Genomic DNA, 23,202 nt, shown 5'->3' with positions numbered 1-23,202 from the left:
GATTGAATGCCAAGGAATCCCGTGACGCGTCGGTAATTCAACAGCTGGCCTAATGAATTACATAGTACCTGAGTAAGGTGTAATGATCGTAATGTGATGATCTGATTAGGTTCCGCTTGCATTCCTTGGGTGAGAGTATGACGCGCACGTTGTTCGGAAGCTGCCGATCTCACCGCTCACCGCCGGCCGCCCAGACCATGGCCACGTCTGCACCGCCTCTCTTGCCTCCCCACCTTCCCTCACTCGTCGCTTCCCACCCGTTATCTTGCTCGCTCGCACTCTCTCCTCTTTCCATCCACTCCATCTGCCATCTCCTCCATCTCCTCCATCTCCATTTCCATTTCCATCTAAACACAAACAATGGGTTTCGCTGCAAAGCTTGGTATGCTCTTACACAGCACTCACACACAAGCTAATCCTCAGCTCAGGCTAACCAGGCCGGCCAGCAGTTCCAGGGCGGCGGCGGCATGGGTGCCCCCGCTGCTGGTGCTGTAAGTCGCCTCACCTCACCTCCTCGACCGCGCTGACCGCAGCCCGGTGCTCCCGGTGCATACGGCCAGCCCCCTCAGCAGCCTGGCCAGTACGGCGCTCCTCCCCAGCAGCCTGGCCAGTATGGCGCTCAACAGGGTGGTGCTCCTGGCGCCCCCGGCGCCTACGGCCAGCCCGGTCAGCAGCAGCAGCCCGGCCAGTACGGCCAGCAGGCGGGTCAGTATGGCCAGCAGGGTGCTTACGGTCAGCCCGGCCAGCAACCCGGCCAGTACGGCGCCCGCCCTGGTCAGCCTGGTGCCCCCGGTGCTCCTGGTGCTCCCGGCGCGTACGGCCAGCAGCCTGGTCAGCAACCTGGCCAGTACGGTCAGCAGCCCGGCCAATACGGTCAGCAGCAGCAGTATGGTCAGCCCGGCCAGCAGCCCGGCCAGTACGGCCAGCAGCCGGGTCAGTACGGTCAGCAGCAGAGCCAGTACGGTCAGCCCCCGCAGCAGCAGCAGCAGCAGTACGGCGCGCCCGGTGCTGGCGCCGCTGGTGAGTGCGCTCATCCTTCTTTGGCTGACTAAAGTCGGTGGTAGCACCATCCCTCCCCAGCATATTGTTCAGGTCCTGAACCAATGCATCCAGGAGCAACACATTGGTGCTTTCTACCGCAACCCCGCCGACGTGCAGCGCATCGCCGACCGCATCGTTCAGACGGGCGCTCTCCAGAAGCTGGCGGCGCAGTGGCGCCTTCCCGCTGAGCTTGCAGTCGACCTTGTCAAGATCGCTCTTTTCGACACCGTCATCCTAGTCGACGACTCGGGCTCGATGGCCTTCGAGCAGGGCGGCGAGCGTATCGACGACCTTAAAATGATCCTCGGCAAGATTGCCGGCGCCTGCGCCCTTTTCGACGAGGACGGTCTCACCATCCGCTTCCTCAACTCGCAGGTCCGCGGTGACCACATCCGCTCCGAGCAGGAGGTTCTGCAGCTCATCAGCCAGATCAACTTCTCGGGTACGTCAGATGGCATGACCCCAGCGCACGCTGACCCCAGGTCTCACTCCCCTGGGCACCTCGCTCGACCAGAAAATTCTCCAGCCTCTCCTCGTCCAGCCCGCTCGCTCCCAGCAGCTCCGCAAGCCCCTCCTTATCATTGCCATCACCGACGGCCAGCCCGCTGGCGAGGACCGCGGCATGCTCGCCAAGGTCATCACTGCGGCCGCGCACGCGCTCGCCGCGACTCCCTTCGGCGCTGATGCCGTTTCGTACCAGTTCTCGCAGGTCGGCAATGACAAGGGCGGTGAGTATCGGTCTGGATTGCGGCGCAACCACTGACATGCAGCGCAGAAGTTCCTGTCCGAGCTCGACAACGACCCGCAGATCGGTGGCCTCATCGACCAGACGATGGAGTACGAGTACGAGCAGCAGGAAATGATGACCAAGACGGGACAGAACTTGACGCCCGAGATGTGGCTCATGAAGCTTCTTCTTGGCCCCATCGACAGCTCGTACGACTCGAAGGACGAGAAGCGTTAAGTACATCCAGGAGTGGTGGTGATAGATCTGCAGCGATGAATTGTTCTCACTTGGGGCGTGGGGAGTGTATGAGGGCGCAGTGTGCAGCTTCAAGTCTCACAAGCTTCTGGCAGCTGCTCAGAATAGCGCGCCTCCATCCATCACACCTGGGTGTGTATCTTATCAGCAGTGAGACCCACCTCGAAACCATCACGGATCCTCCTCGTATGCGAGAGCCACTCAAGGTGTTCGACCTGGCTCCAGTGAGGATGCAAGCTGAGCCTAAGCAACTGGGCACACTGCACAAGGCGCAGGCAGCGCAGTCGCGACTGGCTCGCAGCCATGTATTCCTGATTACTGCTGGTCTGACGATCTGACAACTGTGCTCCAACATTTCTGAAGCCTTCTCTGCGTCCTTCTCGCTAGCTAGTTAGAGTTCGCCTGCTGCTGGAATCTGCCAAGTCCAAAGCTCCCGGGTGCCAGATCCAGGCGCCGCCGATCGTCATTCCCAGGACAAGCTTAACTACTGGTATGCTATAATGCTGTGCACTCTTTCAGCTCAGCTTGTTTGCCACCTTGTCATCGCCGCTCAATCTCTCTCTACCGCATCGACATCCCTCTCCACGCGTTGCAACTCCTCGTTTACTTCGCCCATACACTCTCCCTACCGACACCTCCTGTTCCCACCTCCATCATGCCACATCCAATCTCGACCGCACACACTTCACCCCACGAACGCATCATCAGCGCCCTCGCTAACACGACTCTCTACGACCGCATCCTCGGCACCGTCGTGGGTTCAGCCCTAGGCGATGCCATCGGGCTGTATACCGAGTTCCTCACAGCGCCACGCGCCGCCGCAACATACCCCGAGCGTCGCTTCTCCCTGGTGCCTGCGACGCCCTTCGCGCGCGACATGCATCGCCTGAAACATCAGCTGGGCGAGTGGACCGATGACACAGACCACGCACTCCTCATCCTTCTATCCTTTTTGCATGGCTCGCTGTCGCCTGGCGACGTCGCGGCGCGCTTGCACATCTGGGTCGAGCAGGGGCTGCGGGCGCTCGACACCCTCCCGCTCGGACTGGGCGCGACCGTCGGCGCGATCGTGCGCGACCCGGCGTATCTACAGGATCCGGGGGCGGCTGCGCACCGTGTCTGGGTGAAGGGGGGATGCGACGTCGCGCCCAACGGGAGCTTGATGCGCACACACCCGCTCGGCGTCGTCTCGATCTTCCAGACTGAAGCGGAAGCGATGGACGCCGCGGCCGCCGTGAGCGCCATTACGCACGTCGATCCGCGCTGTGTCGTCTCCTGCATGATCTGCACGGCGCTCGTGCGCGGCCTCATCCGTGGGCAATGGACGGAGGAGGCACACATCGACGCGGTTATCGAGCGCGCGGTCACGCGGTACCGCGACGTCATACGCCCGCGCATGGAGAGTGAAGGGACTATGGGTGCCGACGAGCCCACCCTCGACCTCGACGAAGTACGTTTTCGCCACTGCAATCTGACACCAGCTACGCAAACACACACACGCCGCCTCCCTCGCGGCGCTCGACCTCGACGGCCGCGGCATCGGGTACGTGTATAAGGCGCTCGGCGCCGCCATCCTCCTGTTACGGCAGGCGATGCGGCGCGTCGCGGCCGCGCCCTCCGTGCTCGTGGAGAAGACGGTGCTCTTCGAGCCCCTAATCACTGAGCTTGTGATGGCCGCGGGCGACGCCGACACAAACGCGGCCGTCGCAGGCGCCCTGCTTGGCGCATATGTCGGCTTCGCGGCGCTCCCCGGCCATTGGCGCGAAGGGCTGCGGCACGCCGCGTGGCTAGTGCGCAAGGCAGAGGGCGTGGGGCGCATCCTTGGCGTCGTGGAGGGCGGGTATACGCCCGAAGAAGATACGGCGCCGGATGGCGGGCGCGCGGCGGTCAGTCCTGAAGATATGGAGCGGCGGTGGATGGAGCTGCAGGCGCGCATGGCCGCGGAGAACACCGCGTTTCTCGAGAAGGAGCGGAGACGTGGGAGCGAGAACAAGGAGAAGAGGTGGTTCAGGCGGTAGTGATGTAGCTGATGTGGCGTGGCTGGCGAGTGCAAGATGACATAGACATGCGCTGGAGGGGTGCCCTGGCATTGTGACCGACACACATGCGGAAACCATCGTCTGTGCATCGCGGCGATCTCGATTGTCGTCCCGCGGATCGGCAGATCAGATCAGCACTGACATGTGCTGATTGCTGATCGTGGCAGCTAGCAGCCTGCTTGCTGGGCTGCATATGGCGCTCGCAGCCGCCTCCAGCCGCCTCGAGCGCCTTATCAAGTCCCGCGCTTTCCCGGCGCCTAGAGTTCGGCGACCAGATCTTTAGCGCCGGATGAACGGTTTCTTTCCAGTCTTCGACGGATTTATCCGACGCACTTTTCTCTCGACGTCGTCACTATCCTCACCAACCTCAGCGATTATGGCTGAGCACAAGCAAGAGTCATTGCTTATGAATAAGTCGTGGACGCAGATGCATGCACAATAAATATCCCGCGTCAGAATCGCGCTGAATCGTAAACACTGGATCACGGTAATCGTATCCGGAATTACCCGCCCGGGCCTACCCCGGACGTTGGCGGGATACGCGAGCACGGCGGTCCTGGTCTGGGGCCGCCAGGCGAGTCAAGCGCGCCCACGCCAACGCCCACCGGCGAAGGGCCCCATGGTCGGTAATCGACGCGTAGCCCGCCAACAGCTCAGTTAAAAGGCTGCCCACCCGCTCGCTCCACGTCTTTCCCCTATCCAAAATGACCGCCACTACCAGCTACAAGGACAAGGCGTACATCAACGGCAAGTGGGTCGCGGCGGCGAGCGGCAAGACGTTCGCTGTGACGAGTGAGTATTGAAGAGCCGCAGACGAGAGCGGTGCTGATCCTAGACCCGGCGACCGGCGAGGTCATCGGCAACGTCCCGGACTTGTCCAAGGAGGAGGTTCTTGAGGCCGTTAAGGCCGCCGAGGGGGCATTCCCGTCATGGAGCAACACCCCGCCCAAGGTGAGTTGCGGCGCAGCTGGGCTGTGGAGGTGGTGAGAGGCCGGGTGACATCCATGGTCAGAGCGGAGCAGAAGTGGCGTGTGAACCTCGACGTCGTCGGCCGGAAAGGGACACGGATTGGATGTGGCTAGGCTCTTCTCTGCCGACAGGCAGAATCGAGTTGCTCGCTGTTGCAGGTGTGCCACTAGCGCGCATGCCGCACGGCTGAGAAACGTCTTCCGGTCCGCGTATTGTGTGGATCTCCTTGACTTCACACCTCCCTCGTGTAGCCCACAGCCTGCAGTCTGCACCAGCTCGCTTCCACCACTAACCCCAGACCCGCCAGGACATCCTCGTCAAGTTCTTCAACATCATGATGGAGCGCACTGAGGAGCTCTCCAAGCTCATCACCCTTGAGAACGGCAAGCCCCTCGCCGACGCCACGACCGAGCACAAGTACTCGGCGTCGTTTATGGAGTGGTTTGGCGCCGAGGCGCTCCGCATGGACGGCGACGTGATCGCCTCGACCATCCCTGGCCTCCGCAACATTGTTATCAAGCAGCCCATCGGCGTCGTTGGCATCATTACCCCCTGGAACTTCCCCAGCGCCATGATCACGCGCAAGGTCGGCCCGGCGCTCGCCGCCGGCTGCACCTGTGTCATCAAGGCGCCCTCGGACACGCCGCTGTCGGCGCTCGAGCTCATGCAGATTGCTGAAGAGGCGGGCGTGCCCGCCGGCGTGCTCAACCTCATCACGTCCAAGAACTCGCGCATGGTCGCCGAGATCCTTTGCACGCACCCCGTGATCAAGAAGATCTCGTTCACCGGCTCGACGGGTGTCGGCAAGCAGCTCATGCAGCAGAGCAGCAGCACGCTCAAGAAGCTGTCAATGGAGCTGGGTGGCAACGCGCCGTTCATCGTGTTTGACGACGCCGACATTGACGACGCCGTCAAGGGCTGTGTGATCGCCAAGTTCCGCAGCTCGGGCCAGACCTGTGTCTGCGCTAATCGCATCTTCGTCCACTCCAAGGTGTACGATGAGTTCACCTCCAAGCTCGCCGACGCCGTCCGCGGCTTCAAGGTCGGCAACGGCCTCGACAAGGGCGTGACTCACGGACCCCTCATCCACGGCCGCGCCGTCGCGAAGGTCAAGGAGCACGTTGACGACGCCGTGGCCAAGGGCGCCAAGGTGCTCGTTGGCGGCAAGGCTGGCGAGGGCAACTTCTTCGAGCCTACTGTTCTTGTCGACGTGCCCATTTCGGCCGTCGTGTCTAAGGACGAGACTTTTGGCCCCCTCGCGCCCTGCTTCAAGTTCGAGACCGAGGACGAGGTCATCAAGCTCGCTAACGACACCGAGTTCGGCCTCGCCGGGTACTTCTACTCGCGCGACATCGGGCGTATCTGGCGCGTATCCGAGGCCTTGGAGGTCGGCATGGTGTGCGCCAACTCGGGCATCCTCTCGCAGGCCACCATTCCCTTTGGCGGCGTCAAGGAGTCGGGCTTTGGCAAGGAGGGCTCGAAGTATGGCATCGACGACTACTGCGTCGTCAAGCTTGTCGCCATGGGAGGTCTCGGCACCAAGTACTAGGTGCGCCCTGCAGAGTGTCTCGTAGTCGGAGTAGTTGCGCCGCGGCGCGTGTGTATCATCAGCGATAGCCAATGCATGGGGTGAAGCTTTATAATTTGTGGTGCACGTGTATGTGTGGGCGACCTAGATTAGATGAGATCGAGGACTTGGCGGACGGGGACGGAGGATGACCGCCACCTTGGTGTCACCGTACAGTGAAGCGCCAAGCCTTGCCTTCCGACGGCCGCACTCGCTTACTGCAGGCCGCAGTCAGTGCCCCCCATTCATAACTCAACTGCGAGGATCACATCCCCCTCGTTCTCTCTGTCGCTCACATCTTCATGCGGATCACCCTGTTCTCATCTTATCAAATGCTCCGATAACCGGCGTCACCGCATCAATTGTTCCTCGGTCCACATGACGTCTGCCACGCCTTCCCAGTTCCTCGGCACGCTCCAGCAATTCGATTCGAGCCGGGTCAGATTCGGGCGCCGCCAGTCTTGCCGTGTCAACGCTTTCCAACTGGTCCCCACTGCCGACCAGACATGAGGGGTTGTCACCGGCCTCCCCGCCCACGCCGGGGCAGCGCGCTGGGTGGGCATAGGATGTCGTACGCCCCGGATCTTCTCGTTGTCGCCGGGCCTGGCCCCGTTACTTGGTGACTGCCCCCCTTCGATTGCGGCATCCGCTTGCCGCTTCCCGTTCCCCAAAGAGAGCGAGATGATGACGGCGATCAGAGGAACAGTGCCGCGTGCCCGATGGCGCCCGAACATGCTTGCTCCAAGGTCCAAGCTGCCTCCGGGCTCCATCCCTATTTCGCCGCTCCAATTTCTCCTCTCTGCCTGACGACAGCTCAAAACTGGAATCGTTGCGGCGCTCGCAATCCATCCCAGCATGACACTCCTGGGGTCAATTGTCACCCTGTACTATTAAGCTCTACGCGCTCTCGTGCTGGCAGCAAGCTGCCTTGCCTAACAATCCGTCGGAAAAGTGGACCGGGACAGCCGGGCCCAGTATTCGTGGGAATACCGCTCTCCCAACACGGTAAGGTTTTGGACATCCTGAGCGTTTCATGAAGCTCGGCACAGCGAACGGCGTACCATTGGCCCAAGGCACGGCGTCGCACTTGCTCGGCTCGGTGGACAAAAGAACATTCAGTCGGCCACAGGGCGGAGACAGACTCACGGCATAGAATGCAGTGCCGATAGGGCTCTGGGCCGGGGATACGCGGGGGTGGCGGGCCGACGCGTGCCTCGTGCCCCGTCCCCAACTGAAACTGGCCATCGCAATGGTGCAACTGGACGCCTCGACGCCTCGACGCCAGTGGAAGGCAGTGGACCCTCGGTGCTAGCACGCAAGTGTGTCAGTGTGTCAGTGCGTCCGCGCACGTCTGGGGTAATAGGCTGCCAAGGGCGCCAAAACAGGCCGGGCTCCAGTCGATATTTTGCGTCTCTCCAACCTACCGTCCTGATTTTGGACCTTCTTGGCAGTTACGAGGGCGCTGACTCTGAGCACATGCACAGGGAGGCCTGGTGGAGTGTGCTGGGCTAGCGCGCAACAGACGAGGAGCGGGACGAGCAGACATCCGGTACTGACGTGAGGGTGGCCAGACGTCGGCCGGACAGCGGGCAGCGGGCCAGGGGTCAAGGCCGTGCACCAGCCAACCCAGATCTGCGGCTCGACCACCAGCTTGTACCTTCTCCACACAAGCCCATCATAACCGCATCGCTGCAGCGCTGCATACGCCCCTTCCATCTCGACATATAAGTCGGGGGAAGAGCTGGCCCCCGTCGTTTTTTTTATCACTACTCTACTCTTGTCTTCTTGTATTCCGCAATGTCCAACGCTACCGTCTCCGCCCCCGTTGCCGCCCCGAGCGTCAATGTCACATACGCTCCTCCGGCCTTCCCGGCCCTTGAGCCATTCTTTGCCGGCAACCACCAGTTCGCGGCCGACCGCAACGCCTCCAACCCCAACTACTTCCCCAAGCTGGCTGAGGGCCAGGCTCCTCCCCTCGTTTGGATCGGCTGCGCTGACTCGCGCGTGCCCGAGTCCGTCGTCCTTCACCAGGACCCCGGACAGGTCTTCACCACCGTGAGTGATATCCCCGTCTCGCCCTCCTCCGCTTCAACTGACCCCCCCAGCGCAACATCGCCAACCAGTTCCACGCCGACGACTGGACCTCGAACGCCGTCATTGATTACGGTGTAGGCCACCTGAACGCATCCCACGTCGCGATTGTCGGCCACACCCACTGCGGTGGTGTCAAGGCCGCCTACAACAGCCCCAAGCCCGACGCTACCACCGGGCAGGGCAAGCCCGATGGCCACGGCCATGGCAAGGGCAAGGGCAAGGGCAAGGACAAGGACTGCGACAAGAAGGGCAAGGGCAAGGGCAAGGGCAAGGGTGGCAAGCACGATGGTGAGTGGTATCGCGGCGAGTGGAGCAGCGGAGCGCCGGCGTAGGAATGCGCCCAAACCACTATGGAGCGGAGGCGGTAGGATCGCCTTGACGTGTGGGCAGTGAAACAGCGCGCGTCTCTACAGATCTCTGTGCATTTGCTCCGATCACAGCTCTTGCGCGCCTCAGATCTTGTACATTCCTCCCCTCAGCATCTCAATGCTCGCTCTGTTTCGATACCCGTGATCTCGTGACTCGACGCTGACTCCAGACCACGAGGAGGACGAGGAAGACGACGAGCCCGCCGAGGACGAGGCGCTCAACAACTTCCTTGCGCCCCTTATCACGCTGCGCCACTCGCTCCCCTCTACTGCAACCGTCATGGACCTGACGGTCGAGAACGTCAAGCTCGGCGTTGCGACTGTCGTCAACAGCTCGGCCATCCAGCACGCCTGGCACGCCGGGAAGACTGTGTGCGTTCACGGTTGGCTGTTTGACATCGGCACTGGCCTCCTGACCGACATTGGCGTCAGCAACTGCGGCCCCGCTGGCCCTTCGCACTAGATGGATAGAGTTGTATTTTAATTTATCATGGTCGTATGATACACATTCCTTGCTGTGTGTGGTGAATGCGCGGCCGAGTAGGCCTGGACTCTTGCATCTCATGACCGTCATCGTAAGCCACAAGTGGCACCGAATTGATACTCGTGACCTTCGTCAGCCACATCTTGTTACCCGTAAATGGCAGGCAAAGATGCGAAGAGATCCCGGCGTACGCACAGACCAGAGTGATGATGCCTCTTTATGACACGATCCTCCCCGGATCAATCTTTACCCCACAGCCCTCACTATGCGCTCAAGCCCGAGCAAGATGCTTCTACGTTCAGCGCTGACCGCGCCCAAGCCAACTCCTCTGCGGCGTGCAGTCGCTTCGCGCTTCTGCCATTGAGCCCACAGCTCTAGTCTTCGGCCGGTCAGCCGAATTCACTTTGATCCCTCACCTACATCCCGCCCAGATGGGTTGCCAACTTCTGGGTCCCCCCCCGCTTAATCACCGTTGCGTGGCCCCAACCCCGAGCTACTTGATACTTCACTTTGCCCTATGCCATGCTTCTTCTGTGATTCTCTACCATTGCGCAACAACACTACAGCTTGCCCTTGTACTGCGGGATCTTGTCCTTGACAAGCTTGCTCATCTCGCCGCCCAACTCCTGGAGCGCGCTGAACGGCCGAACCATAACCTCGAACTCGGTGATGAGGCCCTCGTCGTTGAACGTGATGAGGTCGATGCCCTTCAACTTCTTGCCATTGACGGTGGCGCTGAACTCGAGTACGACGCTCTTGCCGTCCGCGGACGCGAGGGTGCGATAGTACACAAAGTCCTTGAACACCTTGAGCACGCTGTTAATGATGAGCACGACCGCTGGGCGCGAGACGTAGGGCGTGTGCGCCATGGGCGAGCGGAAGACTGCGTCGGGGTGCACCATGCTCTCAAGATCAGAGAGATCGTTCGCGTCGATCATGCGGTGCCACTGCGCAAGGGAGCGCGCGACCGGGGGTATGACGCCGAGCTCGGGCATGGTGGGTTGCAGTGGTGGTCCGAGGGCGGAAAGGTAAGCGGGGGGCCGAGGGGCAAGAGCGAGGGAAGGAGGGGGGGCGAGGGAGTAGGACTAAGAGTATCAGTTGTGACGCGTCTTTTGTACTCACGCTCGTTGGGGATGATGTTGAGGACGATGCCAAGGTGTCGGTCGGCTTCTACCAGTGCCGGCTGAGTGGTTGCCGATCATTCCATGGTGGCGGCGGGAGCCGCTGACACCATCCTCCACTCCTCATCTTTCACCACAGATGCACTCGAGAGAGATCTCGCTCGGCACCGTTCGATCCGGCGTTAACTGGGATGGGCATGATAACGCATTCGGCGATCAAAGTTCGGAGGCCGACAGGTCGGGCCCGAGGCGCAGGTGTATGTGCAGGTGTGAGGTTGCACCAGTCATTCTGCAGACCCGAAGAGAATAAGCATTTTAGCGATCTCGGATCGGCGATGGAAGGCGATCAGAAGATGTTTGGAGCATGATGAGATACCTGGACGCATTGACCAGCTCAGTCCATCTGTCCTCTCCACTCCCCATTGCCCCATGCCGCTAGTTGCCTTCAAGCGGCTTTTCAAATGCCTGTACAAGAAGCCCAAGACGGAGGAGCTCCGAGCCGTTGCCGCAGTCTACGAGGCTGAAGGCCGGATGGAGGAGGCACGGCGCGAGGCGATCTGGGCGCGTGACCGGCAAGGCAGGTGGGAGGATTGAGCAACAGCGACAGGTTTGAACTGTGAGGACAAACGCCGCGCCAGCTGACGGGGAGAGTGGGCAACAACTCGACATCGAAACCTGTGATTCCTATGGCTACTGCAAGCGTCTCCACTCCGTCTCAACGTCGTTGTCCAGCCTGACATATCTCCCAGTCATCGCCGCCTCTCCTCGCAACCGGCCTCGCCACCACCTGCTCATCGCTTAATCTACATAACCTTTGCATCTGGTATCAGCCCGTCCCGGGCACAACGCACCATTTGCCCGGCTGGGCCGTCTTCTTCTTCTCCTCTTTGCGCTTCTCCTCTTGTGCGGATACCTGCGCATAGAGGTCCTTGATATCCTGCGACACGTTGGCGGCGGGGTCGCCCGACGCGGGCTTCTTCCCCGGCGCCGACGACGTGGAGGTGTACTTGAGGGTCTCGTAAATGCCCATGATGTGGCTGGTTGAAAGGGAGGGCGAATAGTGGTAAGTGAGCTAATGAGTGGGGTGCGACAAGAACGCACGAGCCGAGCGGAAGCGATGAGAAGCGGGGTAGGTCTCGACGGGTCTAAGCTTCGCGACTACACATCTGCACACTTGATTCTCATGGTCTCATGCGCAACAGCTTTCATTCATACATCACGCTACACTCAATCTCTACTCACGCCGTCGTGGGTCAGCCCGCCCCGTCGCAACGCACCCCATGGCCTCCTACGTCTCCTTCTCGAAGCCGGTGTTCACCTGCGCCCCGAGATCCTTGACCTCCGGCGAGACATTGTCGGCCTGCTTGCTCTTCTCCGACTTGTCGGCGGTGTTGGTTGCCTTCTTGATATCGTCTACGTACCGACCAAACTTGGCGTTCACGTCCATCTTGGCCGTGTTGAGATTCATGTTGGACAGGGCTGTAGGGAGTTAACGTAAGTGGAAGTGGACAAGCCAGCGTTAATCAGAATCAGAAGGCTGACCAAACGTATGCCCTGCTGCAACCCCCACAAGTAGCCACGAGGTTCAGTGATCCAAGTACATCTTCTGACAGCCACAGCTCCTCGACTAGATCTTACCCCGCTCAAGGAACTTGTTCGGCAAATCGACGTATCGCGCGCGAAGGAACTCGGCCACGCTCTTCGCGAGGCTGTCCATGCGCGCTGTAGACGACACGCCCTTGCCAAGGTAGTCGTGCAGCACAAAGTGCACGGCAAGCATACCCGGCAGCTCGACGCGCTCAATGCGGTTTCCGTCATACTCCTTACCCATGAGGCGCTGGACTTCGGCCTTGCTCAGCAGTGCCTTGAGCCACGCGTACTCGTCGGCGTTGCGCACGAAGAAACCGACATTGGCGTCTGGGGTCAGCCGTCTTGTCGAAGAGGCAGCACTCACTCCCGCCCTTGTCACCCGAGCGCGCGTGTACGATCCAGCCAAGGGGTCCGCGCGTCGTCTCGCCGTAGGCGCCAGCCTGCAGCGGCTCCTTGGAGTCGTAGTCCTTCTGCGGAACAAGCGGCTCCGTGATGTCGACTGGCGGCACGTCGATCGTCTTGGACGAGCCCACGAAAGTCACCTTCAGCGGCAGATGCTTCTGCTGTACGCGGCCCGGCCAGTACTCGATGTACGGCATGGGCTCGGTGGCTGCCATCAGCGTCGGCTCTCTGACACGTACTCCTCTCAGCGACACTCACTTCGCATGTCCATTTGGCTCTGGAAGCCGGGGAAGTGGCCCAATCCCTCGGGGTTGACGAACCCGCGCAAGCTCTTGGTTGGCCCAAACGCATCAAGCGTCTTAGCCTGGGCAAAGATGCGCATCATGGCCGTCGCAAGAGCCTCCTCATCTGCGTCGGCCTTGGCGATGCCGTACTGAGTCATGTCCCACGTCGTGAAATTCCTGACGTTGTCGCCCATAAATTGCCTGATTTGGAGCTTGAGGGCCTCAAACTTCTCCTCAACGTCGAGGCCAGTCGCGAACACGAGCGCCTCGGCCTGGTATCCCGCCACGCCGCAGATAGCGGCCTTGGTGGTCGGCGGCGGCGCGACGCCGCGCACGCCAGTGACGAGCACGCGGTCGTTGCCCTGGTCCGTGACCGTGATGTCGTCGATGAGAGCCTGCACGTCCGGGTTGAGGTAGACGTTGCCCTGAATCTCGTACAGAATCTGAGAGCGGACTGTGACGTCGTTCACGACGCCATTCCACTTGCCATCCTTGCTCTTCTCCTTGGTGACGACAAACGAGCCGTCGGCATTGATTTCGGCGATTCCCATGCTGAAATTGTAATAGTGGGAAAGGTACTTCTTGAAGCCGCTAGAGTTGCCGCCCGTAACGTAGGCGCCGCACTCGATGCAGTGGCCTGCGAGGAGTGCGCCAGCCAGCGCGTCGTAGTTGGTCCACTCCCAGCCGTGGTACCAGGCCGCAGCGGCTATGATCGGCGACGCGTCCGTGCATCGACCGGAGATGATAACATCGGCGCCAGCCTTGAGCGCCTCGTAAACGCCGCGCGCCCCAACGTACGCGTTCGCGCTCGCAATGCCCCCCTCGTGCTCCCACCCCTTAAGGTGCCGCTCGTCGTCCTCAAGGTGGTAGAACGTCTCGCCGGCCGCCTTGAGCTCGTCCAACCGGTGAATCAAGTTGTCACCCTCGACGTACGCGACCTTGAGGTCGATGCCCGCCTCGCTGAGGATCTTGGCCGTCTCCTCCGCCAAGCCCTTTGGGTTAAGCGCGCCAGCGTTGGTCAGAATCTTGGGCCGGTTCGCCTTGATCGCCGGCAGCGCGAGCTTTAGGTGCGACAGGAAACCCGACTCGTAGCCCAGGTGAGGGTGCTTGCGCAGCTCGAGGGCGCGCCAGGCGAGGTTCTGAATTCAGCGGGTTGCCTCGCCAGAAGACGTGAGTGAACAATGCGGACTCACCATTTCGGCGAGGTAGTCACCGAACAGGATGCCCGTGTCCGTCTCGGCCTGGGTCTTGAGCGCATCATAGCGGTCGCCCATGTACCCGCTGAACGAGGCGATGCGGCATGGTGAGTTCTCTCCGGACGGCATGGTGCAATGTAGTTGGACGGTCTACGGCGTGGGCAGCAACTATAAGTGTGGGTGGGACTCGGTGTGAGTATGGCTCCAGGCCGGGTATGATGTGAGCAGGAGATGCCCGGTCGGGATGCTGAATGCCGATTGCGGCCACCGCACCCACGAGATAGGGCATTGGTCATATCCTCTCGCGCTTGTCCACCTCGCTTTCCGGAGGCACAAGAGTGCCTTGTATGACCACCAGCAGTATGACCACCAGCCGCGGATCGCGGCGGAGTGGCTGAGGGTGTAGTCATGTGATGGACCCTCGAGGAGGTGGGCTGGGGCAGTCGGAGATGTGCGAGGTGTGTGTTTCGTGGTTTATCGCCCCAGCGAGTCGCATCTCGAGAAGATTGCCGAGCTGCTTGCAGTTACCACCCGGCCGCGCCACTCTTGGCCTATGCAGCCGATGCTGCCGAGATTTCTGAGTGGAGTCTAGGTGCTCATCTCAGCACGAGTATGTCGGCTCGCTGATGTTGACATTATTCGACAGATTCAAGCTCCTGGCCACATCATTGACCACCCCTTCAAGCCCACGTTCGCTTCTCCACTTGACAGTTGCGTCTAGATCCCCTCTGTCTGCGCCTTCTCACCGGCCGGCCTCACCCATGCACCTCCCGGACGCGCATGCGGAACGCGACCCCCGCCGCGCTCGCGACCTTCATCCGCGCCAACCCTTTCGGCACGTTGACGACCTCAATCGCACATCCCACTATCGACACCCTGCAGAGCACCCACATCGTGTGGGTGCTTGACGACGCGCCGTCGGAGCCCTCGGGCTTGTTACTGCGCGGGCACCTGGCGCGCGCGAATCCGCAGGCGCAAGCCATGATCGCGTCGCTCGCGGCCCACGATCTCGAGGGTGAACTGGCAGACGACGTGCTCGTGCTCTTCACCTCGCAGACGCACAGCTACGTCCCGCCGCGATGGATGCCGGCCGGCATGGCGAGCGGGCGGGTCGCGCCGACGTGGCAGTTCTCCGCCGTGCAGGTGTACGGGCGGGCGCGGGTCGTGCACTCGCGAAGCGAGGAGGCGCGGGGGGAGACGGACGCGTGGCTGCGCCGCATGGTTGGCGACCTCACGGACCAGGAGGAAGCGCGGACGCACGGGACATGGCGTGTCGACAATGCGCGCGAGGGGTATACGAATGCGCTCATCAAGGGGATTGTTGGGGTCGAAGTGCGCGTGCGCAAGATCGAAGGCCGGTTCAAGGTAGGGCAGGACGAAGCGGACGGGGACTGGACAGGCATTGTCGAAGGATTCAAGGGCAGAGGGACGCAGCTCGCCGACGACATGGTGCATGACATGCTGGCGCGCGGGCAGGGGCGCCCGGCATGTCCCTTGGACGCTTAATGAAACTATTTGCACAACCTATACTCTACAGATCGACCTTGGTTGCGACGACGCGGCGCGAGCCAAACCCACTGACGAAGAGCCATGCCTGTTTCTTGTCTGTTGTCGCGGGGTCGATGGAGATCAGGATCGCCGCGCTCGAGGACGACAGGCTCTGCCCATCGTCCGTGAAGAGCAGGCTCGTGTTCCATCCCTTACCAGGCGCTCCGGAGCTGAGCCACACAATTGGCGGAATGCCTTTGCCGCCGTGTACGTCCTCGTGTACGGTGATTGCCCGCGCGAGACCGGCCTGGACAATGCCTGAGCGATCGTTGTCGCCAGGATACTTGTCCGTGAACCAGGACGGGTTGTCGATCGTGCTCTGGTACGCAATCTGCTCGTCCAGCTTGATGCTCCGACCCTCTACGTGGGCGAGGTATGCGACACCGCCCGACGTGTCGCACACGACGATGCCACCCGGGCGACGCCCGATGCCGTTGTTGTTGTGCAGCCCCGTGAGGGCGTGAACAGCGTCCACGCCATCGTACCCGCTCTCCTTGGCGTTCGAGACTACATGCAAAGTGTTGCTCCATGGCGCGAGGGCGCGAGTCGCAAAGTCCTCAATCTTGCGCATCGCGCCCTCGCGGTAGAAGTGGTCATTGGTGACGAAGAACGACGTCGGGCCGGTCGCGAGCAGATCGTTCGGTGTTTGGATCAGGCCGTGGCGCACAGTGCGGACATGCGTCGCCTTATCGGACCCAACAACGTGGTGGAAGATCTCGATGCGCGAGTCCGCCTTGCGCTCGGCCGGCAGCGACGCGTTGCGGCTCTGCATGAACTCGTCGCTCGGCGCGTGGTTCACCGCATGGATGTAGATGGCCCGGCTGCTCTTGGGATCCTCGATGATGTCGATGCCGTGCGTGCAGAAGAACGAGTCGAAGCCGTCGAGCGTGAGCTTGCGCGAAGTAAAGGTCTGGAGTGAGCGTTTGTACAAGACAAGCCGGGGCGTGAGCTACGACAGCGTCATACCTTGGGGTCGATGACACGCAGCTCGCCGTCTCCTGCCGAGGTCGGGTCGTCGAAGTTCGTGAGGGGAGGGAACCACTTCGCGCGGGTCCCCTGCGTGCCCTGGCACGCGGTGAAGATGGAGCCGGACTCGTGGAGATGCAGGTCCTCGCAGTCCGCGCCGTCGATGAAGCGCAAGTCACCGGCACCGGCGTTGTGGAAGATGGCGGTGGGCGAGCGGAACGCGCCGAATGTCACGGCGCGGTCGTACACCGGCTTGAGGAAAAGGGCAAGAGTCGCGATAGTGATGGCTACCGTGACGAGGCTGGGCATCTTGGTTGGGCGGAAAGAGGGATGAGAAAGAGGGAGTAACGACGAGAAACAGAATGGCGCTAGCGAGGTATAGCGAGCACGCGGTGATCCCCCAAGTTGCCGGATCCCAACCGGACCGGCAACCGCGACAAGAATATGCGGATACCGAGACGAGAATATACCGATACATTCCTCCCCGGACACGACCTGACTGTCGATGGCATCGGTGAGCGTGTCGTGTCGCAGACAGCTAGGCCACTTAGCTCAGCTGGTTAGAGCGCATGCTTAACACGGAGTAAACCGATTACGCATGAGGTCGGCGGTTCGATCCCGCCAGAGGTCAGTCCTTTTTGAATCGGCTGATCTCAACTCAGCACACAGTCGCAAGAGGAGCAATTTGAGCCCAGCATCGTCTGTACTCATGGTGGGGTTTGATGCTCGAGTTGATTCTCAAATGCCATCTCGGCGTCCATCTGTCCGCTAAGGAATGGACGAGAGCTGAACGTGGCGCATTGCGCCTCGCTTGCGAAAGCCCTACCGGAGAGGCTCCTGACCCGGCGCATTGACAGCCAGTGCCATGGGCATTGCTTGTTGTCGCAGATTGGGAACATCACGCTGATGAGAGCTGGAAAGCGGTCGGTAGGCAGCGCTGGGTGTACGTAGAAAGTACCAGCACCATGCGCGAAGCGTATCTGACTGGTATGTGTCAGGCACGGTTTCGGCGCCAAGGCTGGGCTCGATCATTTCCAGCCATCCGGGCCATGGCAGGCACGTCATCTCTCATGGGCCCAACATGCGGCCGTCCCATTCCTTCCCCAAACACGCGCGTAGGTCGTACTGGGTCATATGTACATGCAAAGGTGGAATTGAGGTGTCGTGTCGTGCGAGTGTGAGCTCTAGTGTCCGTTTAGTCTAAGTTACATGGCAAGGGTGAGGCCAGCGGCAAGGGCCGCCCCGAGGCCCGCGGCCGCGAGGCTGAGCGTCACGCCTGAGCGCTGCGCGCCCGCGTCGGTCGGGACGAGCGGCGACGGCGGCGTGGGGTCGGGGTTGGCGTATCCGATCGACTTGGCTGTGGTCTGCACGACGCCGCCGCCGCCGCCGCCGCTGTTCGACGAGTTGGAATTCGAGCTGCCTGTCGAGTTGCCCGTGCTGGTGTTTGAGGTCGAGTTGGTGTTGTCGCTCGAGTTGCCGCTCGCATTAGAACCCGAGGACGACGAAGAGGGGGCGGCGGACGAGGAGCCACCACCTGCGGAGACGGCATCTGAGGCGTTCGAGTTGTTGCTGGTATCAATCAGTATGGACGCGGGGAAGGATGCACGAAAGGCTCACCCCTGGGCGATGGCCGTGGCCAGGACTGGAGTCAGCGGGGAGTAGAGGTAAGAGGAGGTGGACGTACACAGAGGCGCGAGGACGACGAGGACGCGCATGTTGCAGTGGACGGAGAGGGGGATGAGGATTGAGAGTGTGAGAGAGTGTGATGCAGAGAGAGAAAGAAAGAGATGTGAGAGATCACGAGCGCCATGTCAGCCTTTGGATCCGTGACTGCCCTTTGCATCTCATTCCGCCTTTCACATGCTCCTGACCATGTTTCATGCATTGGACATCCGGCGGGTTGACCACGCACTTCCCACACTAACTGTACAGTACAGTACGCATCTACAGTATGCATGCGTTGCTGGATCGTTGGCAAGGCAGCAACAGCTCATGAGGCTGAGCATCTACATGCGGGAACATGCGTGGGAAGATGAGAATGCGGCGATGCATGCAAGCGGGTCAAGTCAATCGGTGGCGTCGGGTACATGCATCCGGCGCAGTTGAACGGCTAGGAGTGGGCACAGCATCAGTGCACAACAAACCTGCGCAGCTCTCTACGCTTCTTGCAGCGTGCTTGTGCTTGTCGCTGGTATCAAAGCTCCTCTCTGCAGAACAAGAGTGCACATGGCCAGCCACGGGACGAGGTTGGACCGCTCGTCCGTGAACTTGGTTATGGAGAGGTTTCCTCCTGACTGTCAGCTGCTATTGATATTCCTCCCAGTCGTCCAGAGCAACCATCAGAGTCGTCGGACGTTCTGAAATGGTTCAACTCAGCTCGCACTTCGCCTGATCGCACATCGAGGGGAGGGCAGTGAACCGTTTGTAGGCTGGGGCGTCCGTCCTGACCAGGTGAGTGAGAAGCGAGATTGTCACGCCAGGCCATCCGAGATGACCCCACCGACGCGCTCCCAATGACAATATGTGGACCATCGCTCACACCTTCTTAACATCTTTAAAGACTTCAGACTCTGATAGTAAAAGACACTTTGCAGAGCCGCATACGGTCATCTCCGCACTCTTAGAGTAGAGGTTCGGCTAATTCCGACTTCGGCGGCAAGCCGGTCTCCAATGCCGAGACCCAACCGGCCCGGCTACTCTCCATGACTTCCATCACCACCGCTGGATCCTTCCACCAGAACATCTTCATCTGAGCTTCGCTCATCTCCTTTCCTCTCGCCTCTGGCACTCAGTGTTACCTCTCTTTATCCCATCTCAACTATGGCTCTCCGCGGCGTCCGCGTTCTCGAGTTCCAGGGCATCGGCCCGGCCCCCTTCGCGACGATGGTGCTTGCCGACTACGGAGCCAAAGTCGTGCGGATCGACCGCAAGCCCGGTCCCAGCGGTGACGTGACCTCGCGCGGCAAGAGCTCTGTAGTGGTGGATGTTAAGAACCCCGCCGGAAAAGCCGCGATCCGCAGCATGATCAAGCAAGCCGACGTGCTGATCGACCCTTACCGCCCGGGCGTGATGGAGAAGCTGGGCTTCGGGCCAGCCGAGTGTGCGCAGCTGAACCCGCGCCTGATCTTTGCGCGCATGGTCGGCTTTTCGCCCACGTCGCCGTACGGCAAAATGGCGGGGCACGACATCAACTACGTGGCCGTGTCCGGCGTGCTCGACATGATCCGCAGCAAGACCGGGGAGCCCACGCCCCCCATGAACATCCTCGGCGACTTCGCCGGCGGCGGCATCATGCTCGTGCAGGGCATTCTGCTCGCGCTGCTCGAGCGCGCATCCTCTGGAAAGGGCCAGGTCGTCAAGACCGACATGGTGAACGGCGCGCGCTACATCTCCTCGTTCCCCCTCCTCTTTGCCCACCCCTCCAACACCAACAGTACCCTCGGGTGGCACCAGCCACCCGGGCAGAACACGCTCGACGGCGGATGCCCGTACTACAACGTATACAAGTGCCGCGACGGCGGATACATGACTGTGGGATGCCTTGAACCGCAGTTCTTCGCCGAGTTCTCCCGCCTCATCCGCCCCTTCTTGCAGGGCGACGACGAGATCGCCGCCCTCGACCCCCGCAACCAGACCAACCAGGCGCTCTGGGGCAAGATGCGCCTCGCGCTCACACGCGTCTTCCTGACTAACGACCGCGACGAGTGGGCCCGCGTCTTCCACGGCACTGATGCGTGCTCCCTTCCCGTCCTCACCAAGCTCGAGGTCACGCAGAACGAGCTCGGCGGTGCAAAGTATGCCCAGCCTGTGCCCGAGGGCAGCATGCTCCCGCCCGCGCCACACCCGATCCTCGAGCGCACACCCGCCAACCCGCCCCCAGCGTACACCGAGCCCAACGACTTCTACGTTCCCGCCGGCTCGGGGGCGGAGGATGTCATCAAGGCATTTGGTGACTCGCTGTCCGCCGACGACATCAAGTACATCCGTAAGGCGAATGGTGGGGCGAAGCTCTAATGGGATACAGGTGTGAGTTGTGGATCGTAGGGTGGCTCAGAAGATGTTGGGGTTGCACATGGTCTGGGCTTCGGAGCTGCTGAGGGCGTGGGCGGAGCTGCTGAGGGCGTGGGCTGATGCTCCGTAACTTATATCTTCTTCACAATCATGGCCTGAACCGAGGCTGTCACAGCCAGACACACATAATTCATGCTCACGTACAACTGATCTTTTTGCTTCCTACTTCAACAACCCAAGACAGTGTCTCTGCCAACCATGTCGCCCCTTTCGACCCCCCAGCTAATGGTGCGGCATAACGCTCGACTCGACGTACTTCCAGTACGACACGCGCGAGCGCTTGCGGAATGTCTTGCCCCACTTGACCATGATGAGGAAGCTGAGGACAACGGCCATGCACGCAAACGCGGCGGTGATGAACGTGTTCTGCAGGCCCATGTCGAGCCAGGGCGTGATAGCGTAGCCAATGCCAAAGCTGAGCGAGTTGCGAATAATCATGACGGTGAGCAGCGTCTCGCCGCTCAGGTCCTTGTACGAGTCGGTGGTGTAGTTGATGGGAATACTGCCCATGGGGGGGTTGCAGAAACCGATGAGGAACGTGCCGCAGATGAGGCCAAACCAGTGGATCTGGCGGGCGGCGCCGACGCCCCACAAAATGAGCGCGGTGGGCATGAGGAGCGCCATGAGGAGGAGCAGCCAGAGGCGGTCCTCAGGCTCGCGGATGCCGTTCTTGCGCCGCGTCTGCCACAAGAGGAACTTGTGGTCCGCGAACCCACAGTAGCCGATCGCCGCAATCGAGCCGAGCGTCGGCGCAAGATACGACAGGCCGACCTTGGACGCCGAGAAACCGTAGACCTGCGTCCAAAGCATGGAGGCGGTCGCGTTCAGCACATTGTACCACACAAGCGAGGAGCCGTAGAGGATGCCGCTCCACACGACGACGGGGTAGCGGAAGAACAGGAGGGGGCGGTACGCCATCGCAAACATAGTCGCGTTGCTGGCATAGCGTTCGCGGAAGGGCATGAGCTTCTTCGCGAAGCTCCACTCGGTGCCGTCGAGCGCGCGTTCACTCGCCGTCGCGACCGTGATTGTGACGGTCGCGTCTTCCTTGTCTTGATCCAAGGGCGACTCAGTGTCGTGCACCACGCCCGCATCGTGCTTCTCGCTTAGCTCAGATGTGCCGCGGTTGTAGTTGGTCTCCTCCATGAAGAAGAAAAGGAGCACGACGAGGATGGCGGCAATTATCGCGCTGATCCAGAACACCCACTCCCAGCCGAGGTTGTCATTCGCGTAGCCCGCCCACACTGGTGCCAGGTAGTTGCTCGCCGTGAGGCACACGGTGTACACGCCCATGTAGAAGCCACGCTCGTGGGCGAAGAACTGGCGTCAGGTGGGCCTTCGCACTTGTTACTCACCAGGTCGGTAATGCCCACTTCAACGAGCATCTCAATGGGCGCGCCAAAGAATCCCTGGATGACCTTGTTCGCGTACCACTCCGACTCGTTGGTGATGTATACCTGCCAGATGAGGATGCCGAAGTTGGCGATCGACGAGAGCAGGAACATGGGACGCTTGCCGAACGTGAGGGCGAGTGGCTGTGTAATGAGCCCGCCCCAGCCGAGCAGGAGGAACATGTACCCCGTGCCCGCGTTGAGCGCGGCCAAGCTGATGCCCTTAACCTCGGAGAGGGGCACAAGGACAGAGTAGACCGAGCAGCTCGCGAAGCCCCACAACCATGTGTAGGCCATGAGCATCCAGAATGCGAGCTGCTTGCGCTTCCACGTCCAGTTCAAGGGGTCGTTGACATCGTTGCTCGGCGTAGGGTGGAGCACAATCTCACGCTCACCCACGTCGTCGACGAGGAGCAGCGAGCCGGGAATTGGCAGGTGGTCGGCTGAAGACATGACGTCCGGAGGGGTAAGACAGGGAGGGGGGTCAGTGAGAACCACCGTCGGCGTCAGTTTTATACATCGCGTCACCTATCTGGGCAAGCCGAGATAGGCAGCGACCTCGGCGCGGGTGGGCACGATGCCGATGATGCCGAGTACTCCGTCTGTCTGTTGTCAGGTCCAGTTAGTGGCCAACAGCAAATGGCCGCGGTGGAGTGGTGAGCAGGTGACATGATGTGGGCGGATGCGATCCGATGCGACAGGGCGATTAGGTTGGCACCGGAGCCCACGGCGGGCTGCGTCGGATGCCGAGACGCCACTGCAGTTGGTTGGGCCGATGGATCTGCCGGACCGCTTGTCGTCTAACTAGTGCCTGCGCAACATGTCTCGCCGAGGCCAGCGAGGCGGATGGCGTGTGACCTCGCGTTGTGGGGATATCGGCTAAGCCTGAGAGTTCGTGTGCTCTTGCGTCTGCGAGAGTTTAGTCGAGACGTGTTTCTCAACAGCGTGTGCATACTTTCGCGAGCCTTGTGCGTTCCCGGGCCCAGTGTCTAGTAGAACACTGCCAGGGGAGCACGTCAAACAACTAGGGTGTCCACACGGCGACCGTCAGCCACAAGTCGGCCACATCCGATCGCGATATCTCGCTTG

The 23,202-nt window shown here is 61.1% G+C and overlaps 12 protein-coding genes across 12 annotated transcripts; 6 read left to right on the top strand and 6 right to left on the bottom strand.

Annotated features, from left to right (window-relative positions):
- Window positions 1-360: 360 nt before the first annotated feature.
- COLE_04642 (uncharacterized protein) lies at window positions 361-2,005 on the top strand (the record flags this gene model as incomplete). The annotated part of the gene is made up of 6 exons (XM_018420713.2): window positions 361-382; window positions 424-491; window positions 534-1,020; window positions 1,055-1,483; window positions 1,524-1,769; window positions 1,812-2,005. 6 exons carry the CDS (start codon window positions 361-363, stop codon window positions 2,003-2,005), a joined length of 1,446 nt encoding a protein of 481 aa, XP_018281223.2.
- Window positions 2,006-2,678: 673 nt separating this feature from the next.
- On the top strand, window positions 2,679-4,041 carry COLE_04641 (uncharacterized protein; the record flags this gene model as incomplete). The annotated part of the gene is made up of 2 exons (XM_018422330.2): window positions 2,679-3,473; window positions 3,505-4,041. The coding sequence occupies 2 exons, from the start codon at window positions 2,679-2,681 to the stop codon at window positions 4,039-4,041; spliced, it is 1,332 nt and encodes a 443-aa protein (XP_018281222.1).
- Window positions 4,042-4,766: 725 nt separating this feature from the next.
- On the top strand, window positions 4,767-6,648 carry COLE_04640 (uncharacterized protein; the record flags this gene model as incomplete). The annotated part of the gene is made up of 4 exons (XM_018422329.2): window positions 4,767-4,854; window positions 4,898-5,013; window positions 5,330-6,513; window positions 6,561-6,648. 4 exons carry the CDS (start codon window positions 4,767-4,769, stop codon window positions 6,646-6,648), a joined length of 1,476 nt encoding a protein of 491 aa, XP_018281221.1.
- A 300-nt stretch (window positions 6,649-6,948) lies between these two features.
- Window positions 6,949-7,455, bottom strand: COLE_04639 (uncharacterized protein; the record flags this gene model as incomplete). Its single annotated transcript, XM_018419910.2, has 1 exon — window positions 6,949-7,455. One exon carries the CDS (start codon window positions 7,453-7,455, stop codon window positions 6,949-6,951), a length of 507 nt encoding a protein of 168 aa, XP_018281220.1.
- Window positions 7,456-8,395: 940 nt separating this feature from the next.
- COLE_04638 (uncharacterized protein) lies at window positions 8,396-9,523 on the top strand (the record flags this gene model as incomplete). The annotated part of the gene is made up of 3 exons (XM_018425182.1): window positions 8,396-8,653; window positions 8,704-8,980; window positions 9,231-9,523. The coding sequence occupies 3 exons, from the start codon at window positions 8,396-8,398 to the stop codon at window positions 9,521-9,523; spliced, it is 828 nt and encodes a 275-aa protein (XP_018281219.1).
- A 581-nt stretch (window positions 9,524-10,104) lies between these two features.
- Window positions 10,105-10,539, bottom strand: COLE_04637 (uncharacterized protein; the record flags this gene model as incomplete). The annotated part of the gene is made up of 1 exon (XM_018426440.2): window positions 10,105-10,539. One exon carries the CDS (start codon window positions 10,537-10,539, stop codon window positions 10,105-10,107), a length of 435 nt encoding a protein of 144 aa, XP_018281218.1.
- A 1,753-nt stretch (window positions 10,540-12,292) lies between these two features.
- On the bottom strand, window positions 12,293-14,266 carry COLE_04636 (uncharacterized protein; the record flags this gene model as incomplete). Its single annotated transcript, XM_018420712.2, has 4 exons — window positions 12,293-12,582; window positions 12,620-12,865; window positions 12,916-14,080; window positions 14,135-14,266. The coding sequence occupies 4 exons, from the start codon at window positions 14,264-14,266 to the stop codon at window positions 12,293-12,295; spliced, it is 1,833 nt and encodes a 610-aa protein (XP_018281217.1).
- A 651-nt stretch (window positions 14,267-14,917) lies between these two features.
- COLE_04635 (uncharacterized protein) lies at window positions 14,918-15,643 on the top strand (the record flags this gene model as incomplete). The annotated part of the gene is made up of 1 exon (XM_018420711.2): window positions 14,918-15,643. The coding sequence occupies one exon, from the start codon at window positions 14,918-14,920 to the stop codon at window positions 15,641-15,643; it is 726 nt and encodes a 241-aa protein (XP_018281216.2).
- A 25-nt stretch (window positions 15,644-15,668) lies between these two features.
- COLE_04634 (uncharacterized protein) lies at window positions 15,669-16,960 on the bottom strand (the record flags this gene model as incomplete). The annotated part of the gene is made up of 2 exons (XM_018426439.2): window positions 15,669-16,595; window positions 16,652-16,960. The coding sequence occupies 2 exons, from the start codon at window positions 16,958-16,960 to the stop codon at window positions 15,669-15,671; spliced, it is 1,236 nt and encodes a 411-aa protein (XP_018281215.1).
- Window positions 16,961-17,921: 961 nt separating this feature from the next.
- On the bottom strand, window positions 17,922-18,461 carry COLE_04633 (uncharacterized protein; the record flags this gene model as incomplete). Its single annotated transcript, XM_018424757.2, has 3 exons — window positions 17,922-18,220; window positions 18,269-18,293; window positions 18,336-18,461. The coding sequence occupies 3 exons, from the start codon at window positions 18,459-18,461 to the stop codon at window positions 17,922-17,924; spliced, it is 450 nt and encodes a 149-aa protein (XP_018281270.2).
- A 1,010-nt stretch (window positions 18,462-19,471) lies between these two features.
- On the top strand, window positions 19,472-20,665 carry COLE_04632 (uncharacterized protein; the record flags this gene model as incomplete). The annotated part of the gene is made up of 1 exon (XM_018420062.2): window positions 19,472-20,665. The coding sequence occupies one exon, from the start codon at window positions 19,472-19,474 to the stop codon at window positions 20,663-20,665; it is 1,194 nt and encodes a 397-aa protein (XP_018281214.2).
- Window positions 20,666-20,944: 279 nt separating this feature from the next.
- Window positions 20,945-22,566, bottom strand: COLE_04631 (uncharacterized protein; the record flags this gene model as incomplete). The annotated part of the gene is made up of 2 exons (XM_018426240.2): window positions 20,945-22,042; window positions 22,078-22,566. The coding sequence occupies 2 exons, from the start codon at window positions 22,564-22,566 to the stop codon at window positions 20,945-20,947; spliced, it is 1,587 nt and encodes a 528-aa protein (XP_018281213.1).
- Window positions 22,567-23,202: the final 636 nt, after the last annotated feature.

The sequence above is a fragment of the Cutaneotrichosporon oleaginosum genome (genome assembly GCF_008065305.1).
Source record: "Cutaneotrichosporon oleaginosum strain ATCC 20508 chromosome Unknown ATCC20508_contig04, whole genome shotgun sequence".
In the NCBI taxonomy this organism is placed as follows: Eukaryota; Fungi; Basidiomycota; class Tremellomycetes; order Trichosporonales; family Trichosporonaceae; genus Cutaneotrichosporon; species Cutaneotrichosporon oleaginosum.
The sequence above is the reverse complement of the archived record's forward strand: the minus strand, read 5'-3'. Positions and strand labels throughout refer to the sequence as shown.